Here is a 17,760-nt window from a genome sequence, read left to right as displayed (position 1 = left end):
TATGAAGACAATCCGGGAGCGTTTTATTTAGGGGAATTTTTACACATGTATTGTTGCGAAAGCGTTTTATTACAGAGCTCGGCTCCTAATAGCTAACTCCAGTCGAGGTATAAGTATACTACAGGAGCTCAATCTCTTTTATATCACGAGAATAAGCTTCAAACTTACTATCGGTAATACGTTAAGGACGTCACTGATGGTACCCGCTATTTACACGTGCTTATCTTAAATTACTCGCAGTTAGGTAGTAAATACGATACGAAGTATCGTGTGATTATTGACTCAAGCGAGCTAACCGAGACGGCAAAAACGAAGAGGGAATTGTTGTCAAAGATTTAAACAAAATAGCAAAAGAAATAGCCAATTATCAGTTCCAAATGGGATACCGAGAAACTCAAGTTTTTGTTATCTCTGGCGGAGCGTCCAGGGTCTTCCTAGGTTGTCTGTTGATCAGTGGTTCAGCCTCGGAAAGGCGTTAATATCCCCACTGCACCAACAGGCCTAGTCGCCTGCCTCCAGTTGTTAAGGGAATTCTGCTTATTTTGATATATATACGTAATAGGCATCTTAGGTATTGATGCTCAGGCCCACAAGCACAAGGCAACACCTTAGTACTACCTAGGTTATTACTAACGCTCTACTACCCTAGCGACCTACCGTTAAATCTACGGCCTAGGTTTAAGTCTCTAAGCCCTTTTTTTCCTTCTACAAACGTAGCAAAACAAGGACTACCGTATATCTGGAGCGCATTAGAGGTGGTCACGGGATCCTATGTCACGAGGGCCAAGGGGGGAATCCTCGGTTAAACTACGGTTCTTGGCTTTCGCTCTACTTCGTAACCTCGAACACATCAGATCTAGAATTAATACGCCATCCTCCACTCCCCACGTGATATCATCAAAAGCCTGTTACGGACGGCTCATCAACTCTAACTACAGTTGAGGCTGAAGCGAAATTCAAGACATCGTGGTGTAACGTGACGTGGTGGGCTCCTTTGGACACGCCTGAGCAGGGCACTCCGCTGATGATTGAGCTCTTGTATGAAAGACTCAAGGAACAAAGGGACAAAGGGCCCGATCACCCAAGAGGCTCCCCAGCCCTTCTTAATACTCTATGGGAGCTCTCGATATTCGCGTCTCGAAATCGCCAGGATTCTGACCGTCATCATTAACTGGTCCACCCTTCGAAGATGTTCAGTTCCAAAGACCGCTTCTCAGAAATCCAATGTCCATATCAAGAGACATGTGTTCTTCCGAGGTGCATATTTGCCCATTCCAAAGGGTTGATAGACAATCAGGGAACGGTAATCGGTATCCAAAGCCATGCTGAACTCGATGGTCATGATCTTGGAGGTCCTCGAAAAAGGCTGAAAGTAGATGATGGGAACAAAGCACCCGCAATGGGTCAGCAGAAACTTTCATCCGTTACACGCCCAGTTTCGCCTCCTCCTTTACGAAGGAAGGTTGAAAATCGACACGCTGCGCCCACCAAGCAACCTCTTGTTAAAACTAGCTCGAATCCCGCATCCACGCCCGCCAAATCAAGCGCTGGGGCCAAAACGCCTGTCAAAGTCGTTCCCAAGAAGGAAGGTTTAAATCCCCGCCCTCTCAAGGTGCCAGCTCCCGCTACACATGAAATGAGATTTAGATTGCTACGAGCACTCCACGAGCAGTTTAATCGGCTTAACTCCGAGTTGGTGAAGGACGCAAATAAAGCAGAGGAACCACTTGTGCTCTCAGAACAAGAACTTATCACGAAAGCCCTGGATGCAGAACAAGAGGCTACTAGTAATCCCATCGTTTACTCCAACGTTGTGAAAAACAAGATATTAGTCTTCAAGCGGATGTCTGTGAAACAATGGAAGGAAGAGCGAGAACTGGAAGTGGCGAAGGTGACGGCAGCAGAGGCAGCATCGCGGTTCAACGCTCCCGTTTCCAAGCCTACTGGGCCTCCTACACCTATTGAAACTGGATTGAGTCTTGAGGAAGAACTCGAACTCATGCCGCAACTTTACGCCCCTGTTACGGGTCTATCGCAACATGGCTATATAACATCTATTCCATCGGATCAAGAGATCGACTCGGCAAAAAAAGGGATCGAAGCAGCCAAAGGATGGGAAATCTGCGATCGCTGTAAGGGCCGATTCCAAGTATTTCCCGGCCGTAGAGAAGAGGATGGTGCGCTTACGTCCGGCGGTTCATGCACATATCACTATGGAAAGGCCTTTTTTCAAGAGCGTTCAGCAAACGATCCAAAAGCAAAGCGGGAGAAGAGGTATAGGTGCTGTGGCGAAGCAATGGGCGATTCGCGAGGCTGTACGAAGGCCGACTCTCACGTATTCAAGGTCACCGAGGCGAAACGGTTAGCAGCGGTCTTGAATTTTGAGTGTACGCCTGAGAATACGGAGAAGGAGTCATCCAACCCGGTCTGTATCGACGGTGAGATGGGCTATACAGTCTATGGCCTCGATCTCATCCGTTTAACTGCTACATCTTATCCATCCGGCGACGAGCTTTTCGATGTGCTAGTGCGCCCAGTTGGTGAGATCCTTGACCTTAACTCACGCTACTCAGGCGTCTGGCCCAAAGATATGGCCGAGGCTCTCCCACACTCTCCATCGTCCCAGCCCTCAATAGTCTCAACAGAGACTAGCGAGAAGAAAAGCCTACGAATAGTAGACTCCCTAGCAGCAGCCCGCTCTCTCCTCATGTCCCATCTCTCACCGTCTACCCCCATCATCGGCCATGGTCTCGAGAATGATCTCAACGCTACCCGTCTCGTCCACCCAACCATAATCGACACAGCCCTCCTATTCCCCCATAGAGCAGGCTTGCCCTACCGGAATGCTCTGAAAATGCTCATGCAGACCCATCTTAATAGAAATATTCAGGTTGTGGTTGATGGGAAGATGGAGGGACATGATAGTAAGGAGGATGCGAATGCTGCTGGCATGTTGGTTAAGTGGAAGATTGGGCAGGAGTGGAAGAGGATGAAGAGGGAGGGCTGGGTTTTAGAGCATGGGGAGTTCAAGCCGCCGAAAGGGATCCAGGGGCTGGGGAAGTTTGGAGGCTTGGGAAGTGGAGCCGGGACTAAGAGATCGAGGGAGGGCAGCCCCTCAGAGGAGTTGGTTATAGGGAGGTTGAAGTGAGGATAATTGATATAGGTCTTGAAATAGTTGCCAAGTATTAGGCCATACCTCTAAATGTACCAATTAGCGGACCTCGAAGACACTCGGACATGCCGACATGGTCGATTATTAGGGAGCACTTGAGGATGTTCCTTCGTCGATAGCCGTAGCATGGCCTCGAGCACATATTAGCTCGATAGTAGAGGTTGAGACACTCCAGAACAAGGTATCCCGAAACCCATCATTCAGAAACGAGTCATAGCCATTATCTTGCAGTCATTATGCACAACCGTTATACGCCATTTTCCTTAACAACGCCGATACATGCCCTCCCATATTTATCCCGATCTTTAGAAATCCATCCCCATAAGATACTCCTCTAAAATGCGCATAAACTTAGCGACAAAGGCCTCCAGATGAAAGATGACCTTGGTACCCATACGAATCCGATGCTCATAGAAGGCCGCCCACTTTATGACATCAGCCTTCAGCGCATCGTCAATAAGGGGGATAAGTTTGAAAGTCAGGGTCTTGAGGATTGTGGTTGGTGGAATGCAATGGGTTAGGAGATCGTAGAGTTTCGCGCGCACTTGAAGGATCCGTGCTGGGGAGTGCTCGGCCATGATTTCTTGGGCTACTACGCCAATGAGGGCTTCCCAGTCTGGAGGTGGGATTGGCGTGTCGTCAGATACTTTCTCGCTGTTGAGTAATAAGTTAGTCAAGGCAAAATACAGCGACAACAATAAGGGGCGAGGTTGGGGCGTCATACTTTTGCGCATGAACAGCCTCATACATCAACAGCGCCCTCCTCAAATTCCTACCACTCTCCTTGGCAATCCTCTTCTCCAACTCCCTCGCAGCTAGAAACCCCTCCTTTTTCCCACTCTTAGCAAGCACCTCGCAAATCTCCAGCTCAGTTGGTGCAGCTACCCTCACAAGCAGCGTCCTCGACCTAATCGGCGCAATAATATTCGCCGTGCTATTCGCCAGCAAAATCAACCTCAAATTCGGACTATACTTCTCCATCGTCCTCCTCAGCGCTGCTTGTGCATCCCTTGTTAAATGATCCGCCTCGTTGATAACTACGACCTTGAATCTCTGTTTTGCGCTCTGATCCACCTGCTGCGTCTGCGCTACCTCCTTTAATAAATCCTGCACCACCACTCGGTCATAAATGCCTACATCTGAGGGTGTGATTTCGAGGTGATACACTGAGGCGACGATATTGAATTCCAGTTTGCGGTTAGAGGTCGTTTGGAAGACTCGGGAGTCGATCTTTATCTTTTCCACGCCGGGGCCGTACAGTTCTTTCAGTGTGGCTACTATACGTGTCTTTTTTCCTGCGCCGGACGGACCGTAGACTAGGAGGTGGGGGAAGTCGCCGCTTTGGGCCTGTGACGGGTCAATGTCATGTTAAATTTAGAGGGGGAATATGGGGGGAGACGGACGAGTGAGCGGAGGCGCTCAGAGAGGTCTTTGTGATATGTTAATTGATCGAGGGATCGAGGCCGGTGTTTATCCACGAGAAGCGCCATTATTTCGGGGGATTTAGGTTCAGATCGCGGAGTATGAATCGAGATGGTGATGGAGATGGAATTTCATGGGAGGAGTCGCGAATTGGCGGATTGGAAGACGCGTTGGTGAAAGTTCGCGTTGAGAGCTTCAAGGTGGTCCAAGCCACCCCTGACGCCAGTCTCGTCCAGGTTGGTGGTCGGGGAGGCAGATCACGTGGTATCAACGTCACCTCCTCGACTCCCACCAACCGTCGTAGAAAGTACTACCTCGTATATAAAGATTATCCTACCCCATCAACAAACTAAATTGGATAGTTGATCCCTTGGTGTTTGTCTCAAACACATTGGTCCCTCTATGCCAATGTCCATGCTGCGAGACCCAACATTTTCATAACCCAAATCACTTCCGCGCCTCAAACGCCCTAAACCCATTCATGACAATCTCAATCCCTTGTTTACTCACGAAATCTAAACCTTCTATCTCCCCCTTCTCAAACCACCCCCAATCCTGATGCTCCTCAGCATCTAACGTCACCTCCCCATCCTCTACCTCCACTATAAAATTCAACTTACACCACCTCTCCCCTCGCCTGCCCAAAAACTCCACCTCTATCGACCCCTCGTTCGCGTCCCACACCTGTTGTACAAAACCCTTGACAAGCAATCCAGTCTCCTCCCATACCTCTCTTACCACGGCGTCTAGCAGCGTCTTGTCGCTGCTGTCGACACTTCCTCCTGGCACCTCCCAGAAGTTGGGAAAGGAATCGGTAGATGCGCGCTTGACAAGGAGGATTTGTGGTGGGCAAGAAGGAGCGTGACGTCTAAAGACCAGGGCGCCGACAACGAGTCTGGCATGCGTGGTTATTGACCAGTTGGCGAGAGTGATGGAGTGGTGAGCTAGGGATGGCGGAACGAATGGGGCTGAGAGGTTGGATGGAAGATCACGTGGCATTGTGGTTTTTCGCCGAGGGAATATATTCGAATTGAAGAGTCTGGAAGATGATACTGGCGGATTTGAAGACGAGAGCTGCGATTTAGATATCGTCGTTTGAAATTTCTGGTGTTTTGTTAGGCATCAACGACACCGGCGATGAGTCATCACTTCTGATACGCAATAGTGCTTGGTCCTTTAGTGGTGCTAGGATATCTGCAAGGCACCCATAAAGTACCTAGGTAAGCTAAGGGGTTACGATTATCATTTTTATTACGTATTGGCTCTCTAACCATCAACAATAGGGAGGGTTTAACTCTTGCAAATCGTCCGCTAACTCTCGAGCTTGGGCAACTGGAAAACCAAAAGAACATCAATGGGAAATCTACCAGCTCGAGCGTCGAGACATACGTCCTTGATCTCTTGGATTGCCATAACAATCGGCTCCAAAACTAGTGCAATGCTATGCATAATGAGGAGGAGGGTCAAGATCAGATCGTGGGCACTGCCCTCATCAATAATCGCGACAATCGTTATGAACCTTCCATCTTGACCCTGACTGACACCCATCAGAGTAATATACCTAGTATTCATCAACAATGACTGGCATACCACACGCTTAATCAATGTAGAATGGGTTTATTCTTTACTGATTAAGATGTTCTGGCCTCCATACTGGATAACTGTTCATAGGAGTTGACGAAATGTAGAATTGAGAACGCCTCCTTGCTTTCAACGAGCTATAAGAGGAATTTATGAATATATTCAACAGGAGGAGCTATTGTGTGCGGACAAAACTCTAGCCTCTGGAGCACTAGCTACTGCATCTCTCATAGACGATGAAGAACGATTGGAACCTTGGGAGATTCTGGTATTTTAAGGCTTATCTAGTCCAAGTGGCTTGCTGAGCCTCTTTCTGGGCATATCTATTCCATGGCAGTAACATATGCATTGCTGCAAAGCCTGCTAATAAGTGTCAGTGTAACAAGAACATTCACGCGGCGTTTGAGGAATCGTTGGATAAATCATAGACCACAAGTAAAAGTCATAGCATCAAGATATTGCAAATGAGCAAGTCATAGTGGCAATGCCCATGCTCGAAAAGGGACCGCAATGTTCTCGAAATCGAGCAGGTATCAGTATAAATTTTAAACGCTGTGATAAACACCGTCGATACGCTCTAGAAATGGTGGAATCGTCCTTGATTTTGGTTATGGCCCACATGATCTTATTTTAATTCAAAGGGGGCCAAATCCTTCGGCTAACCCTCGGTCGAACACACACCGCTCCAAGTAACAATATATATCAAAATAAGCAAAACCCCTCCAAGAGACAGGGGACAGGCGAGTTGGCGGGCAGGGCAAGTGCTACAGCTATAACAACACGTAAGTCCTCGGATGAACCTGGATGCTCTGCTAGAGATAACCAAAGCCTAAAAACTTGAGTTTCTCGGTATCCCCTTGGGATATTTCTTTTGCTATTTTTGGCTATCTTCGATAGCATCTTTTTTATATTCTTAATCTTTTTTTCCGTCTGCTCGCTATGTTATGCTCGATTAAGCGACAGCAAGGCTTGTCCGTTGGAAGGTGAATTTTCGACCACGCCAAATTCAAACATACGAAATGCGGGTAGTGCATGAAAGGCTTCGATTCCTGCTAGGTTGGAGTCTACGGGTCTGGAGAAGATTGATATCAGTATCGGATTTGCTATGTATTGTACTTGCATGTTCTAAGATAGTGTTCACTGGGCCGCAACAAGACGCACTTACTCAAACCACTTGAGCCTCAACAAACTCAGATAATAGGCGGACCAAGTTACGAACTAAGTCGGGCGGTTCTTTTGACGAACTTTTATGGGATTAGAACACCTAGAAGGAACGTATGTCGAGAGAGTGGGGAGAGGGGCTTAGGAGAACGAACATACCCGATCCTACGGCTGTTGCTAGGACATGGCTGGAGAGAGAGAGTACCGATATTCTAGAAACTGGCACATTTTCGATGGGGAGTGGAGTTGAGCTACGGGCAAGTAAAATAAAGGCAAGGGGTAAGAGAAAGGGAAAGGGAAGAAGGCTTTGGAGCGGCACGACCCTTCACTAGAGTAGTATCAGAGGAGCCCGGAGCTGTATAGTCTAGTTGCATTGTATAAGCATTTGACTATGATACGGAGCTATTTTACTCACATGTTAGCTAGGTCATACACTCAAATTTCCCTTGAACCTGCTAACCACGAACTTGCCCTGGGCCCCTGAATTCCCATAACGTCAATAGTGCGATCTCCAGACGCCTCATTGATCCCTACATTAGAATACGAAATGTATCTTCCTTGGATGGCCCTAGTTTGATGACTTCGTTTGGGATTATGCCCGATCGATGTCGCATATCCCGGGCAGTCGTGGGAGTAACGTTTCCCTCCACCTTTTTAATGTAAAATACCGTGTTTTGAAGCCGCTCTGTTACGCTTAATGGACTCATACACATAGCTCATAGGCCACGATGTTTTGTCCTTCGTATATAACTAACTATTGCGATGCCTGCGGTCCTCCCCCCTGCTACTCCTTCCGTCCCCTTCTAAAAGTTACTATCTATCTAAAGCCCGTTCATATGTTCGCTTACTAAGCTACTATATATTAGTTTTGTAAAAATCAATATTCTCGCTTATAACTAACTACCTACCTAAATATTCAACTTATTAAAAAAAAATTAAAGAAAGAAGAAAGGCGCAATCCAGGAGTCGAACCTGGGGCCTCTCGCAGGCGCTTTTCGAGTCAACCCTCTGGGGTGATGGTTAGTCATAGTACAAGACGAGAGATATGATTTAAATACATACAAGCGAGAATCATACCACTAGACCAATTGCGCTTTGCTCGGTTAAATATTTCTGGATTATTACCAATTATAAGGTAGATCCTACTTGAAAATCCGGAGACTTCGGAAACGCTCGGGACTAAGGACTCGAATAGGTTATATATATTTTTAAAATTAAAACAAAATGAATTAAAGGAGCTGGTACTAGTAAATCCTACGATTATCTAAAAACAGGATTTCTTCCCTTTACAAAATTCTAGGTTATAGCGAGAACTTTTAGGTACTAGCAAAACTCGTCACTTTTAGAATCGCTAGCACTAGCGTCGGATATTGCTTTATGACGGGGTTACAAGAATATACTTTCAGCTATACTGGGTTTTTAGGTTTACAGCCTCTATTATGAGGGCTAACTACCTCTCAGCGCTATATACGAGCGTCTTGGCGTTTACGTGCCCCTTTTCAATAGCACTTATATCATAGATACTGCGGATGTATATCTATATAGACAGTATACTGGCTAGACTCCTTACAGTTAATAACGATCGTTAATTACTCTCTTTATCAATGTCAAGGTCTCATTCAATGTCTCCTTCAGCTTAACATAAAGCCTTGGCTTATAGATGAGACAATGCCCTGTCACACCTGATTCAAATCATAGATTATACACAGGTAAAAAGCTCGATTGTTCTACGAAGGCACCAGAGGAAGTATACCAGACAGCAGCCATCCTCCCAGATCCTACTAAGAGAGAACTCAGAGTAAGTCTCGCCATCTAGCATCATGCATTAGCGTTATTACAGGCATTTACTCTTGTGCTCCTCGGCAAAATCCTCTATGCTGTTTGTCTTCTCTGATTTTGTAGCATAGCGGCGTGACATCAATGAAACCGACCCTATTGAGCTTTCAAGCTAGTATACGATGGTATTTGCCTTAAAGATCCGCATGGCAGTACCCAGATGATCTTTCTGTCCTACTGTATCGTATATCCAATCATTAAAATCTGAACCGTCTTCTTTTTAACCCCATCCTTTTATTGTCCGATTCATCGAAGGCGTTTGCGAAATGATATCCGAGATGAAAGTATTCAGTCTGGAGCTGAGACTTGGATAGGGGTGCATTATGACTATAGTGCTGTCCACCTTGAGATTGAAGTTGCTCTTGAATCAATCTGCCGTAAGCGCCAATGCTCGTCGGTAAGGCCCTCGATGTCGCAAACGCGTCTTGGCGTTCTTTAGAAATCATTTTGCCTCTTACTGCGGGTCAAGACGCGACCTCGGGGTCCGAAGAGCTAGAAAGGTGAGACCGACGTTCCGTTCTAGACGATTCCAGTGGGAAGCAATCGGCTGGCTGCAACAGGGGAGAGAGTACATTCAAGCTTGTCCCGGCATATTGGCCGTAAAGAGCGGTGCCAAAATATTCTGCAAGCGTTTGATCAGCAAGGAATTCACATGCGCGACAAAACATCATTTCTAGGCAGCATTGAATGATTGAGATGCTGAATCCAGAAAAAGTCGCCATGTACTGCATCTCCTTCGGCATGCTCCAAAGCTGTAACCAATTTGCTCTTCGGTGACTATCTCCCATATTTAGGATGTAGTAATGAAGCGTATCGAAAGCGCCTTGTAAGATGTGCCTGCAGTGGGTATCGATACGGAGAACAACCGTGATGGACTGTCCAACATAGAATCGGACATAGAAGCAGTTCCGACCGTCAGTTACGAAGTCTAGATACCCACCAAACTCGGGCCACTGCATGAATGATTGTCCTTGTAACTGATCTTGCTGGACGTTTCTTAGGCTATTCTTCGTCAGATCTATGGCCAACTCTTGTCCTTGGAGGTTGAAGACTGTCGGATGTACAAAGCTCAGCATAGCACTAACTAGCGCGTTTGCACCGTGCTGTTGAATCTGTGCCGCATAGTCGAGATAGAATATTTCGGCGTGATTGCCGTCTCAAATAGACAAAATAAGCTCGTTTGCGACGCTCGCGAGAGATGACGGAAAGCGAACCAAGGTCCGTGGCGCATCGGGGCTGAACTATAGGTGTATACTCGTTAGCCTACATTCCGCGTTCTAGAAAATTCACCACGAAATCCTGACCATATCACTGTTGAGAGGCCTTTGAACCCCTGGTCTCATGCCGGGAGCTACCAATGACATTGGAACACTTCGCAGTTCCAGAGGATCGCGATTCGTGGAAGATCTGGGAATGCCCTGGTGGTTGAGCATGGAATGACTGTGGAGGCTTCCGGGTGGCCCCCCGTCACTTCGAGCGTTACGTGTTGACCTGAAGCGTTTTGAATGAGTTGTCTGCCATTCCGACACAACCGCCTGAGACTCGGCTGCCCTCTTCCTGAATGCGGGAGCTGACGGAATGGACCGAATGTAAACGGGAGGATTAGGAGGATCCGTAATACCGTACTCCCGGCATTCGTTGTCCCACGCTGTCCTTATCGCAACTCCTTCCATCGGGAGGGCCATCCTTGGTGGGAAGTCCAGGTAAGGATGGAGGAGCATGCGGAGAGGGTCGGGTCCCGTTGGATCTGGAGCAAACGATTTGAGAGATGGCGCCCAAATATTCAAGGATTTCCACCACGGATTTTTTCTTGGCTCCAGTGGATGGAGTCTAAAGAAGTCAGACAATCCACCGGGTCCACAAGTCTTGAATGGACAGTGTTCGCCGTGAGTGTCCGGACCGCTTCCACAGCTTGGGCACACATTGTAAAATGGACAATCCTTGAAATCCAGCGCCCGCGCAAGACAGCTAATACATCGCGGGTTTCTCATCCCATCTTGATCAGAAGTCACTGGAGAAATGACATCGAATCGGATCTGTGGATTGCTGTTCATCCTGGCTGTGAATCTGATCGAATTAATGGCCTATAATAGGGTGGTCAAATTGGTGGGAAATGTGTTATTGTAGTTTTGAGGAATAATGAAGAATTTGAAGGCCGCAGTGTAAGAGTAGAAGATGAAGGAATAAATGGGCGTCGCGTTGTGTTGCGGTTGAACGCGAGACTTGACCGTGATGATTGTTGTGAATAGCTGACCCCCTTCCACACATCGCAAAGTTCCTGTTGTACTACCTAGCAATCCAAATTGACTCACGTTGAGGCTCCTAACTACCTCATCTTCGCTATTCAACCTTGACTACGCATGCATGCTTCCTGGGAAGCCACCGGCGAGTTGAAGATGAGCACTACTTCCCCATGCTGTTGCGCATACCTTTTTACTCCTTACCACCACCGCCTGCGTCTTGCCAGGTTTTGGGGCCTTCATCCATTTCTCCCACCGCTCTGCTCCTTGAATCACTCCTCTCTTCGTTTCAGCAGTGCCTCGCCATCGAGGTCAGGCGGCCATAACCGAGCGCTCCCATCTGGCAACGCATCGTAGAGACGCATCGGTGCCGGTATTGACTGAGGAAATGGCAGTAGCCTCAAGGCTGGAAGCACTCGGATTGTTGTTGTCGAGAATTACAGGTCGGTCTAGAAATGTTTAAAGGCGTGCTATAGTACTAAAGAGCTTTTTATACCTTGACTACTACGCTTGCTATCATGCTTGAACGGCCTGGGGTTTGGTCGACCGATGAGGCTTATACTACTTACATTCTCGCCCCCATTCTCGCCCCATACAGCTTGAGCAGATGCGCAGGTGTTGTTGATCTGATCAGGTGTAGGAATTTGGAGGTCGTCCTCGCAGCCAATCAGCAGCGAAGAAGAATCTTGGCTAGAATCTTTAGAGAAGTGCGACGTAAGGAGGCACCAATCGTCGGTTCTGGCAGGCTCTGTTTGTTATTGTTGCCGGTGTCACTCGCAGTAGATCCGGATGCTTTGCAGGCATAATCGTCTTTAAAAAAACACATATTTTCCGGTTCAGTTCCAGTGGTAGATCAGGTTGGTTGGTGCTGTGATCGGCGTTCTGTGTGACCTCAGCCAAGGACACCCCCGCTAACACGCTGCAATCTCGAGAAAATGAGGGCTAATTACAGAATGTGGAGGGTGGAATATGTAGTTAGCTTAGCCGAAATAAGCAAATAGATGATAAAGGAGAAGAAAAAGAAGTAAAAGAAAAGAAAAATGCAAAAAAAATTATTAAAATAGAACTTCTGTTCTCCCCCGGAAAGGCTTGAACTTTCAACCTCCCGATTGCTTTACGAAGTATAACAGTCGCTGTCTTAGATTAGTGTGTGTTGCTAGCGAATTTTGTTGACGGTTTAGTAACTTACGACGCGCTAGCCAATTGCGCCACGGAGGATCTCTGTTGATCAAGAAAGGGGGTAAAGGGAAAGAAAAAGGGTGAGGGAAGAGAGAATGATACAAGGCGAGAAAAGTCGGGAGAAAAATATCTCAAAAACATAAACTCCCCCGGCAAGGTTTGAACTTTCAATCCCGATTGCTTCAGAACAGTTGCTATGTTAGGTTAGTTAGTATGTGCTGCTACTTGCGAATTGCACTGATGGTATAACGTACGACGTACTCGCCAATTGCAACCTAGGTAGAGCAAGAGGGTAAAGGAGAGTAAAAAGAGTACGAGAAAATAAAAGGAAAAAAGTTTTAAAAAAAATCTCCCCCGGAAAGGCTTGAACTTTCAACCTCCCGATTGCTTTACAGAGTATAACAGTCGCTGTTACTGGGTTAGTTTGAGTTGCTAGCAAATTGTTGTTGGTTTAACTTACGACGCGCTAGCCAATTGCGCCACGGAGGATATCCTTGGACTTTTTGAGATTCGAAATGCATATTTTAATATGTATAGGTCTTAGCGAATTCAGTGGTTACGGGTCTAATTTCCCGAGGTCCTGCCGGCCCCACCAGCTAACCAAGCTAAGTCCTCCAAACGCACAGTTCTACCTTCGACTACATCGAGGAATCATATTTTGTCATCTCCTGTTTACTTAAAAATTCTGCTACTGCGTAGAGTTACCTTACCGTTAGTAGCTGTTGAAATAGCTTTGAAACAGGAACAATTAAAAGACACCTAAAACCTGCGTGATGGTATGCTCTATGGAGAATATGTAAGGACGTCAAACCAAGGCAAGTGTACAGCAGACTAAAAGCCCCGAAGGGCGTACTGAGCACCTGTACAGCTCGTGGCAGTGGACGGGCTCCTCCGATGTAACTCCGTACCTAAACGACCCCCCTTTACACCTAGCCATTCCGCGTGTGGCATGTAAAAAGCGCCTACAAACAGCGGTCTAAATTTGGTATGTGTACAAATGCGATTCTAATTCGGCAATACTGTTTTCAATTTCAAAATTTAGTTTTGAGTCTGTTACTCTTGACTTCGCCGTCGAATGCGTTATCCATAGTATCCGGAAATCGGCGAGCAATATTTTCGTTTTTTATTTTAACAAATCAAATATTCCGAAATCGAATTTCAAATCTAAGAATTTAGAACACACTGATCTAACAAGGCAAGTATTTGTTTAGATCTAAGAGATAGCCCAGTTCTCTTCGTGATGGGCCTTCCTTATAAAATAACCATATTCGCTTTACAATCTGAGTCGTTATGCGGTACATTGCTATAACGATTACCCCTTTTTTACCCTCGCTTAACAAGACGAGGTAGCGAGATTTGGTTCCCCACTTAGGAGAAATTTTCTCCGGGGCTGTTGGAACTACGGAAGAACTATGTGGTGGAGGACGGTTACTCCGGCCAGTCGGTTTACCAAGACGGAAATCAATGCGGTAGGGAGATGAACATGTGGGTTCTGGATGATCGGCAAGTGGTAATATCTTGCTGGTAGATGCAGCTATCATGTGATGGAAGAATTTGATGCCGTGTTTCGATAAGCTTAGGATATGCATTTTAGATTAGCGATATCCTTGAACGTGGATCATTCGTCACATACTCCATAGTTCCCTTATTATGTGGAATTGGACTCTTCTGTCATGGAGGAGTATTTATAAAGCCTCACGAACAAATATCTCATCATAGGCATTTAAGTATCATACACAACAGTAGCCCGCTAGGACATATACAGAAACATCTATCGTATTTGAAGATCATTATTTTCTACAGTGTATTAAACGCTTCACATACATGCATCGAGGGTAGCTCCGGCCATGACTTATTTTGCCGCGGTCTGGCTTACATCCTCCAAGCCTACCGCATGAGTCTTATCGTCCGAAGAATTTCTCGCCTCCTGCGCGGCCAGTTTCTTCTGTAACACGCGCTCCACATCTTCCGCTCTCTTCTCCGCATCAACAGTGCCAAACAGGATATCCATATCCTCAAGACTGCGTCCCTTGGTCTCCTTAACGAAGAAGAACGTGAAGACACCCATGGCCAAACAGAAAATGCCGAACATCAGGAATGTCCGCCACCCGATGTGGTTGACGGCGCTTGGTGTGACCTCAGTGATCACGAAGTTGAAGAGCCATTGGGTGGATGCGGCCAGGCCAACACCGTAGGATCGGAGACGGGTGGGGAAGATTTCGGATACGTAGACCCATGGAATAGGACCCCAGGAAGCGGAATATCCAATAACGAAGAGGTAAATCATCGCGACCATTGCAATAGAGGCAGGCGAGACTGTATTGGTGTTCGTTGGTGGATGGTTGTGGAGGACAGCGCCGATGATGAACATCATCGTCATCATCCACGCTGCTCCAAAGAGGAGAGATTTGCGGCGACCCAATTTATCGATACCAATTATGAGGAAGATACCAGTGGTAACGACCTTGACGGTGCCATAAATACCGGTGGCGAAGAGCGAAGAGTTTGTCTTGGACACTCCCACAGTCTGGAAGATTCTATTGGTCAAGGCGTCAGCATTTCCAAAATTGCAGATATACTTTGAGATGCACAAAGCTACTTACTGTGGGGCATAATAACCGATAGAATTAGTGCCAGAAAATTGTTGACACATCATAATGATGAACGCGGTGATAAACCGGTAACGGTTCCCTGGGGTCAGGCATTCCTTCCATCTCACACCTTCAGTCTCGGCAAGTTCCTCATCGATAGCAGCACGGATCTCGGCGATCTCGTTCACGATTTCAGGATGAGTGGTCTCCTCACGGCGCATGTATGCCAAAGAAGCTGTAGCCTCCTCGTAGCGGCCTTGCTTCATCAGCCAACGGGGGGATTCCTTCAGGAAGAACAGGCCGATCAGGAGGAAGCCACCGGGGATAAGTTGGATCCCTACGGGGATTCTCCATTGCTTGGTGGATGTCGGGACGTGTAAAGCGACGCCATAGTTGAGCCAGTACGCAAACGTAGACCCGATGACGAGGAATTCCTGGAAGAGCCCAGTGATACGTCCTCGCACAGCAGGAGGGCAGTTCTCGGCGACGAACACTGGCGTGACAGAAGACATGCCTCCGACGCCTAGACCAGCAATGACACGGCCCGCATAGATTTGGCCGATGTGGTGCGTAGCTGCGGTTTGAATTGCCGCTCCGATTAGGAAAATGACGGAGAATCCCATCAAGGTATATCGACGACCATAGCGATCATTGAGGATAGCGGCAGCAATGGCGCCGAAGAAGCAACCAGCTGTAAGTAGGGAGACGACATTAGATGAGACATGGGCGTTCTTAGCATCGGCGAATCCATTGCTCTCTGTTGGAAGCCCGAAATCATGTTTGAAGCTCTTGAGGGCGAGCACACTGCCCATAACGCCCGTGTCATAGCCTATTCAAGGACCGTCAGACAAGCACCGCATGTTTCTAGGAGGAATATCACCGTACCGAAAAGCAAACTTCCCATATACGCCACGGATGTCAGCAGGTACACCCTGTAATTCTTGAAAAAGGAAACCTTCGCCATGATGGATTATTCGATCAACGACGCTTATTGACTAGAGGTTGGTATTATGTGAGCTTCCACTCCGATGATGACCACGAAGACAAGAAGAATAACCAGCAGTTCGGCGATGACATGCGAGTTCTTATGTATTTCTGGGGTACGCTTGTGTGCTTGCAGCCCATACGAAGTATCTCTGTATCCATTCGAGGGCCAGGGCAGCCTCACCGGACGCCTTGATTCGCGGATACCAACGACAGAAATGGGAGCACTATATTCCACCAATTGCGCGCCCCGAGACGGTCATAAGCTGGGGATTCTGGAGATGCCCATAACGAGTAATGGCCGCGATGATCTAGCATGGGCTCCGGCGAAAAAAGTCCCGGAAACGGGGCTCTGAGGGCGGACGAGAGCGTGCTATTGGGCTGGGCAGCGCGGGGCGGGGCGGGATCCCCATAGACGCCAGCGGTGGCCAGGCGGGACCAGGCGGGGTTTGGCGGGGTTTGGCGCTCAGGCCGGGGCGCTGGAGGATTTCTTGACGCGTTAGTACTCGTACAGCGTAGTTCATGGCCGCAGAGGAACTTATTTTATTAGTATCTAGAACCAGCTCCGCGGCAGCGAGTCGGCCGAGACTGGAGTCGGAGCTAAAGATGTTTAGCAAAGCCACCCGAACCACTCGTAAAAAGTACCGGAGGCGTGCCACGGGGCCAAGAAGAAGGCGTTTCGTGGGGAGTTGGGTCGTGAGCGGCATGTGTGGTCGGTAGGCTCGGCCGTCTCCCTATTCGAGCATCCGACAAGGAGGCGAAAGCGCGAAGGCCGCTAGGGGCGAGCTAGAGGCTTGCAGGCTTGAAGCAACAGCAATACTTCGTAAATATTCCGTACGGTTTATGTTCCAACCCGCGCTGCTAGTCAGTTTCCTGCCGTAGCTATACTCCGTACCTCAGTATGTATAGTACATGCATGTACCTAAGGCACCTAGTTGTTATTCAAGGCTCCTGTCAACTTCCTGTCCGGTTACCCGAAAAAAACAAACACTGATGGAAACCCATGATCGATCGTATGTTGTGCTTTGGCCTTGGTATCGACAACCAGCCAATCGATCAAGATTATAAAAGGTCCAGTTGTTTACTTCGTACCCTGGCATGAATTAATTACGTATTAATGATTCGACACGGCATTTAAACTCTGGTATTCGGCTCCAGAGCGCCGGTTTCAATGAAGTTCGGCGTTTGACGGTGTATGTATGTATACCTGGGGAAGTTCGTTGGTTTTATACCGGTACTTCGTAGTGCTCTTGCTACGGATCACGGATGGCCACCTACATACTTCCTACACCGTGACCCGGGTATTCGTTTCCACCCCATAACCACCTAAACCCCCGTATGCGTGTAGCGGCCGATGCACTTTTGAAAATCCACGAGATTTGACCCCCTAAAGAACCTTATTTAAGTTCTACCGAACCACCAACCCCGGAGTAATTCCGATAGGCGAAGTTGGTGCGGCGGAAAGCTCCGGAGGTACTATCAAAATGCCAGCTTCTTTTTTTTGGCCCTACAATAGCTTCCAGGTGGGAACATCGCACACAACCTTAGAGGTAGAGCTAAGGTAGAGCTAGTTGTTATGATGAATTACAATCGG

General features: G+C 47.6%; 5 protein-coding genes across 5 annotated transcripts; 1 reads left to right on the top strand and 4 right to left on the bottom strand.

Annotated features, from left to right (window-relative positions):
* Positions 1-1,189: 1,189 nt before the first annotated feature.
* Positions 1,190-3,148, top strand: BP5553_03513 (Exonuclease; the record flags this gene model as incomplete). The annotated part of the gene is made up of 1 exon (XM_032012136.1): positions 1,190-3,148. The coding sequence occupies one exon, from the start codon at positions 1,190-1,192 to the stop codon at positions 3,146-3,148; it is 1,959 nt and encodes a 652-aa protein (XP_031871829.1).
* Positions 3,149-3,477: 329 nt separating this feature from the next.
* On the bottom strand, positions 3,478-4,662 carry BP5553_03512 (Uncharacterized protein; the record flags this gene model as incomplete). The annotated part of the gene is made up of 3 exons (XM_032012135.1): positions 3,478-3,826; positions 3,897-4,519; positions 4,576-4,662. The coding sequence occupies 3 exons, from the start codon at positions 4,660-4,662 to the stop codon at positions 3,478-3,480; spliced, it is 1,059 nt and encodes a 352-aa protein (XP_031871828.1).
* A 379-nt stretch (positions 4,663-5,041) lies between these two features.
* On the bottom strand, positions 5,042-5,593 carry BP5553_03511 (Uncharacterized protein; the record flags this gene model as incomplete). Its single annotated transcript, XM_032012134.1, has 1 exon — positions 5,042-5,593. The coding sequence occupies one exon, from the start codon at positions 5,591-5,593 to the stop codon at positions 5,042-5,044; it is 552 nt and encodes a 183-aa protein (XP_031871827.1).
* A 4,865-nt stretch (positions 5,594-10,458) lies between these two features.
* BP5553_03510 (uncharacterized protein) lies at positions 10,459-11,226 on the bottom strand (the record flags this gene model as incomplete). Its single annotated transcript, XM_032012133.1, has 1 exon — positions 10,459-11,226. The coding sequence occupies one exon, from the start codon at positions 11,224-11,226 to the stop codon at positions 10,459-10,461; it is 768 nt and encodes a 255-aa protein (XP_031871826.1).
* Positions 11,227-14,443: 3,217 nt separating this feature from the next.
* BP5553_03509 (General substrate transporter) lies at positions 14,444-16,146 on the bottom strand (the record flags this gene model as incomplete). Its single annotated transcript, XM_032012132.1, has 3 exons — positions 14,444-15,128; positions 15,195-16,011; positions 16,068-16,146. The coding sequence occupies 3 exons, from the start codon at positions 16,144-16,146 to the stop codon at positions 14,444-14,446; spliced, it is 1,581 nt and encodes a 526-aa protein (XP_031871825.1).
* Positions 16,147-17,760: the final 1,614 nt, after the last annotated feature.

This window comes from Venustampulla echinocandica (assembly GCF_003357145.1).
Source record: "Venustampulla echinocandica strain BP 5553 chromosome Unknown scaffold_1, whole genome shotgun sequence".
Taxonomy (NCBI): Eukaryota; Fungi; Ascomycota; class Leotiomycetes; order Helotiales; family Pleuroascaceae; genus Venustampulla; species Venustampulla echinocandica.
This window is presented reverse-complemented; position numbering and strand designations above follow the sequence as displayed.